The sequence below is a fragment of the Carlito syrichta genome, unplaced genomic scaffold (genome assembly GCF_000164805.1).
Source record: "Carlito syrichta isolate Samal-C Ts95f unplaced genomic scaffold, Tarsius_syrichta-2.0.1 Scaffold312719, whole genome shotgun sequence".
NCBI classification, from domain to species: domain Eukaryota; kingdom Metazoa; phylum Chordata; class Mammalia; order Primates; family Tarsiidae; genus Carlito; species Carlito syrichta.
This window is the reverse complement of record NW_007256815.1, coordinates 350,116-360,224: the sequence shown is the minus strand read 5'-3', so window position 1 is coordinate 360,224 and position 10,109 is coordinate 350,116. Positions and strand designations below refer to the sequence as shown.

Below are 10,109 nucleotides of genomic sequence, written 5' to 3'. Positions count from 1 at the left end.
TTAGCTGGGTGTGGTAGCATGCGCCTGTAGTTCCAGCTATTTGGAAGGCTGAGGCGGAAGAATCGCCAGAGCCCAGCAGGTCGAGGCTGCAGTGGCCGGGAGCGTGACACTGCACTCCAGTCTGGGTGGCAAAGTGAGACTCCAACTCAAAAAAAAAAGAAAAAAAAAGAAATGCTGGCTGGGCTCCATGGCTCAGCTTGTAATCCCAGCACTTTGGGAGGCTGAGGTAAGTGGATTGCCTGAGCCCTCGGGTTTGAGACCCACCTGGGCAACTTGGCGAGACCTCGTCTCTACAATAAATAAAAAAATTAGCCAGGCGTGGTAGAGCGCACCTGTAGTTCCAGCTACTTGGAAGACTGAGGCGGAAGGATAGCTGGAGCCCAGGAGGTCGAGGCTGTAGTAGCCGGGAGCATGCCACTGCATTCTAGTCTGGGTGATATAAAGTGAGACTCCAACTCAAAAAAAAATACCAAACAAAAAAAACACTTTTCTACAACATAGGAGATGAATACACACACACACACACGTGTATATATATGTGTGTGTGTGCGTGGGTGTGTGTATATATGTATACACACACACACATACACACACACATATATAAAATAGGCCAGGCTTGGCGGCTCAGCCTGTAATTCCAGCACTTTGGGAGGCCCAGGCGAGTGGACTGAGCCCACAGGTTCTAGACTAGCCTGGGCAACTTGGTAAGACCTCGTCTCTACAATAAATAAAAAAATAAGCCAGGAGTGGTAGTGCTCACTTGTTCCAGCTACTTGGAAAGCTGAGGCAGAAAGGTTGCCTGAGCCCAGCACGTGGATACTAGAAGCAGAGCTCCATGGGAGCTCTGCGGTGGCCATGAACATGTAACTACACTCCTCCAGCCTGGGCAACAGAGACTTCAACTCAACAAACAAACAAACAAACAAACAAGGAACACTTCTCAGGTAGCGAACAACAGTGCCCGAGTCAAGTTCTGAGAGGGCAGATGCAATGAGGAAAACCCACCAGGTTGGGAACACAAACCATTCAGCAATCTTCCTGGAGAAGTTATGAGAGGAGTGGGCTGGAAGGAGGACTGGAACAAAGGAATCAACCGTCTGTGATCACATAGGGAGATTCCATCCAACAACGCAAACGACTCCTCCGTGGTTACAAGTAGATAAATAAATTTCACAAAACGGACAATGAGCGAGGAAAGTGAGTTTCTAGGAAAAGCCCACGTGACTATTTTGTAACTCAGCCAAGTTGCTACAGGATCCAGGGGCGCAACGAAGGTGCCAGGTCTGGGGCAGGGAGAGGAGTCGCAGGCTCTAGGGACACCTGACAGCAGAAACCCCAAGGACTTGAGGCTGGCTCGTAGAGATGCTATCTGAGAGGAGCTTAGGAGCTGGAGGCAGGGAAGACGCGCTCCATGGATAAGCCTGGACCCAGTGCTCCCATCCGTCCAGAGGTGGCCAAGGAAGTCGCGGAGCTCAAATGCGCTGGCGAAGATCCAGCACATTCCTCCCGGTCCCAAGTACTCAGGGGTCAGCCCCAGGCCCAACGGTGGAGATGCGGGCGCACCAGGCCCACAAAGCCCGGCGCGAAGACGCCCCCTTCTTAAGCGGAACGGCGCGCGCCGCGCCCAGGTCCTAGGCCAGTGTCACTTCTCCCCCCGTTCACCTAAGCCCTTTCCCACCCACCGCCTCGGCTTGGACTACCTGGGCGGGCTCGCGGGTCCCAGAGATGGCGCCGAGGGCGGGACGATCCCAATCGACTAACTCAGTGCTCACTCCCTCTATAATGCCTGCGCCTACGCACCAGGAGCGACGCCAATCGGCAGCTCGGCGCCTAACCCTCACGCCTGCAAGTCCCGGCAGCACCACCCGGACTTCCGGCCACAGCCCCGATGCGTTACGCCTGCCGGATCAATGCAATCCGGCACGTAATTCGTCTAGTTGCTGAGGTGCATGTCCAGGGTCTCCATAGGGGGCTGTTAAGAGCCAGAGGCTGAAGCAAAGGGAAGGCCCATCTGACATCGCCCACCCACCCTCCAGGCAGTCACGGGGATGGAGGCAGCAGCTTCGTTTATTAAGGGCCTCGCTGGGTGGGGAGAGGCTAGAAGAATTGGTGCCGAGGTCAGAAGCGCCGGAAGAAGAGCTTGGAGCCTTGGTCCAGCGTGCATTCGCCACGGCCTGGTTGACTGGGCAGCAGCTGGCGAAGCACGTTCCGGTCATCGGCGCAGAGGCGTCTGCTGCACAGGTGCAGCTCCTGAAGTTGCTCGGTGATCTTGTTCCAGAGGCTCAGGCCTAGTGGCCCCTGGACGGTACAGCCTGCAGAGGGCCAGAGGGCAGGCGTCAGCTCTGCAGGAGCTAGTGTGTCCTGGTGCCAGGGTCAGGCATACGGGACTTCCAAACCCATGTTCTCTTTACTGGCGTACACCTTGGGAAGAAGCACGCTTCCTCTGAGGACCCTAGGTTGGAGCAAAGTGCAATGGGCAGAGCCCAGGAGTGGCCCTGTAACACACTGTAGGAAGGGGTGGGCTCCTCTGCATAGCCAGTGGTCAGACAGAAAGAAGGGTGGCTCAAATACTATGTCTACCTCTGACAGTGCCCTGATTGCAAAGTCCCTGACTACACCTCAGTCTCCCCATCCATCAAAAAATACATAATAGGGCTGCTGGCAAATCTGTACATTGTGGGCCTCAGTGTCTCAGGAAGACACTAAGCTCCTCAGGCCAGAGTTCCCAGTAGGCTCAGGAACTCAGGAGCTGAAAGAGAAACTACAGATAACAGGAACACGTGTGTGGGGAACAGCCCCAAGTGAATGCAGGTCCCCCACCACCCCGCCTTCAGGAAGAGGCAACCTGGCCCTGTGGGGTGGTGGGATGCAAAAAGAACTCAGGGATCCCTTGTGTGCACCCACTTCCAGCCCTTGTCCCTTTGGTGGGGCAGATCCTGACATTCTGCCCAGACCTAAGCTAAGCATGCCAAGCTGCAGGTTGACCATCTCATCAAATGCACCTCTCCTGGGGTTGTCCCTCAGGCAGCCCAGGTCAGGGACTGCCCTGGCTGGAGTGAGAACCACCTAAATCTGGTCCACAGGCTGAGCAGGGGAAGGGTCAGAGGAGCACCCACCAGGAATTGGGAGAGTCCCTTGGTGACAACTTTCAACACCCCGACCTTGGACTTTCTGCCACAGAGAATGAGGAAGTCCCTGTGGAAGGGGATCCTACCTGCCATAGTCTACTCTGAGGGTCAGGCTGGATGAGCCAGGAGCACAGACCCCCATTGTTTTAGGAGCTGGGTTCACACCTCTTTCCTGTCATTCCACACACTGCCCGCTGCTGCCTCAGCCTCATGAAGCCCAGCCCAACCTTGCTTTCTGGTTGGTGGCAGTGACAGCCCGGTAGGAGAAGACACCTGGGTCTCAGGTAGGTTCCTGATAAGGGAGTTGTGTGATCAGCCAGACATGGGATGGTAGTTGTGTGATCACCTGACAGGCCAAGGAAGCTAAGGCCTTGGGGCCGCTTCTGGAGGGTGGACAGAAGCTCCTCCAGGCTAGCACAGCTGATCTCAGGGTTGGCAGAGAGGTCCAGCGAGATGAGTGAGTGACAGAGAAGGAGACATCTAAAACAATGAGGGAAGATCGCAAAGGTTGTATTCCAGAGAGAGCCCTTATCCCATCACCAGGGAAATGTGCCCCAGACAAACTCATGGCTCTAGGAGCCACAGGCTAGGCCCACAGGTTCTTCCCCAGCCTGGCACAGGCAGCAGGTTCTCCTGCAGGGCTGGCAGGAAATGCCTAGGGGTCAGGACCACAGTGGCCAGCCCTTGGTGTGCCTGGCCCAGCTTGGGCATTTCTTGACATTCCTCTGAGAGCCAGCCAAGGCTATAGGTTATAAGAGTAGTGGTCCTTGTGTGCGTTGATGTACAAGGGTGCCAAGAAGGGACATACCTGGAGGAAAAGCTCTTAAGAGCCACAGGCATGTACTAAGAAAGAAACTCATGGAGAGTGGTATGCTTTTTGGAGCAGCCCTAGAGGGTAGTGGAAGTCAGGTCTTGGGACACCCTTGGGGGAAGGGGCTGGCATTACTTATGTGATCCTTCCTACCTAACCCAGCTCCCCTGGCATCCCAGGCCTTGAGAACAGATCCCCCTCAGGACAGCAGGCATCAGGGTAGGGTATTACCTGCTCAGGTCTCTCACAGCCTTGTCACCCAGGTGGTTTGCAGATAGGGTCAGGTGGGTCAGAGCACAGCCTTCCTAGACACAAGCAGAGGCCTGAGGGGGCCAAGCCAAGTGGGGTACCTGTCCTCCCTGCATCCTAGCAGATGTCCCCACATCTAGGAGGCCAGGCACCCGAGGTGTCAGAAGAGAGCAGAGTGCAGACTGGAAGGAAACACCTCCCCTCCTGTTTTTAAGTCACACTTGGCACGCTGTCATATAATAAAAACTAGAGATGTGGCCCTGTGTGGAGGAGCTCTCAGGAGAAAGCACTAGGGGTCTGATGTATCCCTTGGGACCTGCCTGGAGGTCCTTGTGATCTAGGTTCTTTTGTGGTGATCAGAAATTCATAGCATTAAAACTGTGCAGAAAGCATTCACCATAGCTTTTCTTCCCAAACTTCACAATCCAGAGCCCCTCACAGTGAGTGCAGCTGAAATCTGGGGAGAGGTGAGCTCCTCCTAGCCATCCAGGGCCTCACTTTAGGACTTTTGACTTCTGAGGCCAGTGTCTTGGCTTGGCCCCACCTCATACCTTAGTCAGGTATCTGACCACGGGCTCCAGGAGGCCCACATCACTCTTGCTGACGGCCACGGAGCCAAGCTCTAGGCGCAGAAGGGTGCGGGCGGGCAGGTTCTGCAGGGCCCTGGCCAGGGTGGGGGCACCCAGGGCATTGTAGGACAGGGACAAGGTCTTCAGACATGCAGCATCTGCACCAGGGCCAGAATCTGTCAGTCCCATATGGACACTACCCTGTCCCCACCTAAAGTTTTGGGCCCAGAACCCTCAGGAATCCTTTGGGGAAACTAGGGCAATAGGTACAGAGGCAAAGGCTCTTGCCCAAGTTCTCCTAGCTGGGGAGGAACAGGGCCAAACTCCTGAGTCCAGCTTCTCCCTTTCACTTCTGGGTCCCCTGACTATTCCCACCCTCGTGACAACATGGTCCTGGGCTGCTTGAGAGGTCCTGGGCCAGGACATCTGTGCATGGTGGGGTTGTCAGGGGAGTGCTCTGACCACTGCTGCCCTACTCCAGACCTTTTCCTCAGCCCAGATGACTACCAGTTCTCAGCCTCTTGGCACTGACATCCCTAGGATCTGCGACTGGGCTTACAGTGGAACTGCCTCAAGCAAAAGGAACACTCAAGAACTGGGGAGAACAGGAGGCAAGGGAAACACTGGGATACTGAGCTGCCTAGACACTACCCTGTGGTATGTCCTGGAGGAACAGCTTAGCTGCATAAGCACCAGATGCCTCTTAGAGTCCGGGCAGACCCAGCATCCACAAGTCCATCTATGTGCTCCCAGAAGCTGGCCCCTCCTGCAAAGCCAGACCTGGCATCCCAGGACCCCCCTGCTCTTTTCTCAGAGTTAGAATCTAACCGTGTTGCCCAGACTGGAGTTCAACACCTGGCCTCAAGAGGTTGTCTCAGCCTCCCAAGTAGCTAGGACTACAGACGTCTGCTACCATGCCAGGCTAACTTTTTTATTTTTTGTAGAGACCGGGTCTTGCTATGTTGCCCAGGTTAGTCTCAAACTCCTGGACTCAAATGATCTCACAGCTTCAGCCTTCCAAGTAACTGGGATTAGAGGTGGGAGCCACAGTACCTGCCCCAGGCCCCTTTTGCTGAAGGTTCTCTGAGTCCCTCAACACCCTAGGGTTAGGGAGCAGACCAGGGAGTGCCTGGTCAACTCACCTTGAAAGGCGCTACCCAGGGCTGTCTGGTGGCTCAGAAAGAAGCTGGGGCCAAAGCCGCAGGCCTGCAGGCGCAGCGTGCTGAGCAAGGGGCAGGCATGCAGAAGGGAGGCCAGGGCCTGGCCACAGCCATCCCCCAGAGGGTTCATGCTTAAGTCCAACTCCTCCAAGTTCTATGGAAGACAAGGGCCAGACACTGAGTCCTCAACAGCCCTGTGGGCCAGGCTCCCCCTCAGAGGGTGGCTTGGTAGTCTCTTTCCCACCTTGGCCCCAGCAGAGTCTATTCCAGAGTTGGATATTGGCTGGCTTTCCCAACTGCTCCATACCACCCAGTGACTGGCTGAATGGGAATGCTGATGCCACCCGGTTGATGGCCTGCTGCTCCTTATGCCTGTACCTGCAGGGTGGCCTGGCCGGGCAGGCCTGTGGCAAGCTGATGCAAGCCTTCAGGGCCCAGGTGATTAGAAGAGAGATCAAGGAGGGCCAGGCTGGGCATAGTACCCAAGGCAGCCAGCAGCTCGGCAGCACATCCGTCCCCCAGCCGGTTCCCTGACAAGCGTAGCTCTCGGAGTGCTGTGTGTAGCTTCAAGGCCCGCAACAGGGGTATGAGTTGGGCCTGGCACAGGGCCAGGGAGCAGGCGCTGAATGAGGGGCCTAAGCCCTGGCGCTCCATGACCTGTAGCACCTGTTGGTGCTCTCCTGGGTGGGGGAAGGATGTGGTATCAGTGGGGCCAGAGCTTGCCCCTTCTGCCCTCTGAATACTAGGGGCAAATCAGGCAGCACCTTCTCACTAGCCCTGGGTAGTACTCATCACACACCCTTTCCCACACACCTATGGATCTAGTGCTGTGTGAGCCCCTATGGACCAAGTTGGGTCTGCAGCACCCTGACCTCTTCCACTCACCCTCATGTCTCACAGCCCCTGAGACAATCTTCCTGGGAAGTTTCCCAGGCAGCTCCCAGCCCCAGATTCTCTTCCTTGGGCTTGATTTCTGTGGCTTTTTGTTGTTTTACACCATCCCACTTACAGCCTATGGGCTCAGAGCTGTCTTTCCCAACCTACTACTCCTATGGGCAAGTGCAGGGCACAGCACCCATCAGCTTCCAGGTGGGGGAAGGTGCCCTGATACACCTAAGGCCCACAGATCTGAATGAATGGGGCAGTGAAGTCTGCATGCCCAGGCCCCTCTGCTCTGGCCTCCTTCCATAGCCTCACCCAGAAGCCACGGGTCTCCAGGGTCCTCACCTTGCCCCAGGCTGTGGCAGGCCCCGCGGGAGCGGGCAATAAGTGGGGGGAGGTCCCATGAAGTCACTTCAGCCAGTACCTAGAAAGCACCATCAGTAGCAGCCCTGGGAATGCTCGCTGCCCTAGGCTCCAGCTCATGCTTCTTACCTCATCATTGCTCTGCAGCACATCGGGGATGGGGTCCTGTGGGGCCAGCAGGGCCCCCTCCTTCCGTAGGGTAAGCCTTGGTAGCAGCCCACAAGTCTGGTAGTAGCGTTGGGCTGCTTGCTCAGCCAGCCAGGCCACAGAGTGGGCCTCACTGCTGTGGGGACAGAAAACACACTGAGCCCTGGGCCCTGCACACAGTCCAGGTGATGCCCCCAGGGCCTCACCACCCTCACTTAAGGTCTACAGCTCCTTCTTTTGGCTGCTTTCCTACCCTCTCCCCTGGACTGCCGGCTTTCTCCTTTCCCTATACCTTAGCACACCATCAACTCCTCTGGCCATTCCTGGGGGCTACAGGGCTCAGACCATTAAGAAAACCCCTTGTCACATGTCCCACCTTGATATGCAAACACAAAGCTACAAGCCCTCTGTCACCAGCCACCCTGGCATGGAGCTGCATAGGTAGGCAGAGGCTGGGGTTGGGAAAGGGCAGGTGATGTCTTACCTCTGTGGGACAGGGATGAGGAAGAGATTATCCTGAACTTGAACTCGAACCCGGATGGGAGGGGGCAGGACTGAACCCTGGCAAGTGGAGGCAGGAGAGCTGGTTGAGTCAGGATTGACAAAGGCCTCCACTCCCACCTGCCCTGAGCTGAGGAGATAGCTCTGCTCCAGGCTTGCACACCCACCGAAGGTTGACCTACTGTGGGGTTGTCCCCAGTGGGCCCTAAGGTCCTGGGACTTCCTGGAGGTTCTGCAGCTAAGCTGCTGTCCCCTGCTTTGACCGGTGCACTCCAACTTTCCAGACTGGTCAAGTGAATCTGCTTGGCCCGGGTCCGGGGCCTGATGGGGTGCTCCTCGCTATCTGATCCTGAGGCACTGGGCCTGCTGCTGTCCCCAGTGTCCTGTGGATGAGGCTGGAAGCTGCCCTGGTGGCTGTGGATCAGGGGTGTTTCGAACTCCAGCCAGTCCCCAGTCAGATACTCCTCCTCAGGGATAAGTGCCGCCTGGCGGGTGAGGGCTTCACTCTGGCCACGAGGCAGGCCAGGTCCCAGGTGTCGGCTCTGGGCACTGCCCACACCTCGGATGGCAGCTTGGTAAGCCACCCAGCTAGTGCTGGCTGTGGCTGCCTCCCTTTTGCTGGCTTTCCGGGTTTCAGCCTGTGGTGCCAGGGCAGAGCTCCGAGGCCTCTTCTGGGATGGCCAGGAGGCACCCACACTGTCCTCGCCTTCTGAGCTGCCACTGTTGCTGGCTGGCCTGTGTCTCCTCCTCCCAGGTCTGGCCACAGCTGGCACTGCCTGCCCTGCAGAAACCCTGACTCGGGCCTGAGAGGCCTCTGGGTGTCTAAGGGTATGAGAGGAGGGTTCTGGGCAGGGGCTTGAGGGAGGAGAAGTCTCAGAGTCAAACAGATGGTTACTTGGGATGGGCTGGGAGGCCTGGGAGTTGTGGGGAGCTGTGGGAGAGAGAATCCATCCTGAGACAGGAGCCTGGCACCTCCTCCCCATCACCTGTTATGAGCATCCCTTTGGAATCACAGCCCAGGGACTCTCAGGCTGGGGGAGCAGCATCCGCAGGGACAGAGGAGGCCCCACTTGCCTTGGCCCGAGGAAGCTGCCTGGAGCAGCCTCTCCATGGCTCTAGCCTTTTGCTGAGTCTCGAAGTCCAGGTCCCTGTGGTACAGCTTCACCCACTGCTGTAGTGTCTCCAGTGGGCTGTGGCCCTGTATAACATATGGCTGAGCAGGGGGCAAAATAGTCCCAACCCATGAGCCCTTACCCACCTTGCCCCTTCCCAGGCTCACCTTCCTAGTTCGGAGGGTGACAGATGCCCCCCGCTCAATAAGCAGCTCGGCTACCTCAAAGTGGCCACAGGTGAGAGCATCGTGCAAGGGGGTGATACCTTCGCACCCCTGGCCACCAGGGTCGTCCACTGTGGCCCCATGGTCCAGCAAGAAGCGGACGATCTCTGTGGGCCAGAAGATGTAAGCCCAGCTCCCGATGTCCTGCTTGGGCCCCCTCCTCATCCCACATGCCTAGCCAGCTGTGTGCCAGGCCCTGCCTGTTCTTTGCTTACCCAGATGCCCATAGTTGCAGGCCTCATGCAGAGGCGTCCAGCCACAGTAGTCTCGAGGGTTCAGGGGATGACCCTGTGAGCAAGGATAGGAAAGAGTCTGGCCCTGTGTGCCCTGCAGTCTGGCCTCAGTCCCATGAGGTTTGTGGCTTGAGGTTAGCCCAGGGTCTTGGTCCATCCCTTTCTTCCTCTGGCCTAGGTCTCACAAGAGTGAAAACTCTCCTTACCACCCCAGAAAGCAGAGTAGCCACAGTGTATCTTCCGATCTTCCAGCCTATGTGCCTACTCTGGCCCCTTGTGGGGAGATAATGTCTAGTTGGAGGGTGTGAGGCAGAGTAGAGGGTGCCAGGGTCTCAGCCTATGGGCTGCCTCTCAACCCTGGTCAGACCAACCAACTTAGCTGTGGCACAAATGCCATACCACATGCTGGGTACCTCAGATCTTGTTTTAAAGATGGGGAAGTTGACAGGGAGATCCTGCCCAAATGCATAGCTCCTTTGTGACAGAGCCAGGACCAAGCAGCCTGTTTCATGTCCCAGTGTGGTGGCCCACCTGCCTCACAAGGTCCTGGACGCGGCGTAGCTGGCCCTCAATGCAGGCTCGGTGCAGCAGGGTCTCTCCCATGTCATTGCGCCGGTTCCACTGTTAGCACAGTTGCCCCAGGACAGGGGCAGAGGTGTAAGGGGCCAGGCAGTGCTGTTGAGCATGGGTGGGTGGAGGCAGGGGCACCATTTTTTTTTTTTTTTTTTTG

The 10,109-nt window shown here is 56.9% G+C and overlaps 2 protein-coding genes across 2 annotated transcripts in view; both read right to left on the bottom strand.

The window, feature by feature from the left end:
- VPS28 (VPS28, ESCRT-I subunit) overlaps positions 1–1,756 on the bottom strand; it is a 6,677-nt gene extending 4,921 nt beyond the window's left edge. Inside the window, exon 1 of the mRNA XM_008069979.1 lies at positions 1,701–1,756. The gene's annotated coding sequence lies outside the window, so the exon portion shown is untranslated. The remainder of the gene's footprint in view (positions 1–1,700) is intronic.
- A 362-nt stretch (positions 1,757–2,118) lies between these two features.
- TONSL (tonsoku like, DNA repair protein) overlaps positions 2,119–10,109 on the bottom strand; it is a 13,737-nt gene continuing 5,746 nt past the window's right edge. The window contains exons 13-26 of the mRNA XM_008070007.2: positions 9,911–10,000; positions 9,362–9,434; positions 9,090–9,253; positions 8,885–9,008; positions 7,978–8,741; positions 7,794–7,870; positions 7,292–7,445; positions 7,145–7,223; positions 6,296–6,597; positions 5,900–6,071; positions 4,740–4,915; positions 4,171–4,244; positions 3,475–3,608; positions 2,119–2,312 (exon numbers count right to left, since the gene is read on the bottom strand). Of these exons, the coding sequence (XP_008068198.1) occupies positions 2,119–2,312; positions 3,475–3,608; positions 4,171–4,244; positions 4,740–4,915; positions 5,900–6,071; positions 6,296–6,597; positions 7,145–7,223; positions 7,292–7,445; positions 7,794–7,870; positions 7,978–8,741; positions 8,885–9,008; positions 9,090–9,253; positions 9,362–9,434; positions 9,911–10,000 (2,577 nt within the window). The remainder of the gene's footprint in view (positions 2,313–3,474; positions 3,609–4,170; positions 4,245–4,739; positions 4,916–5,899; positions 6,072–6,295; positions 6,598–7,144; positions 7,224–7,291; positions 7,446–7,793; positions 7,871–7,977; positions 8,742–8,884; positions 9,009–9,089; positions 9,254–9,361; positions 9,435–9,910; positions 10,001–10,109) is intronic.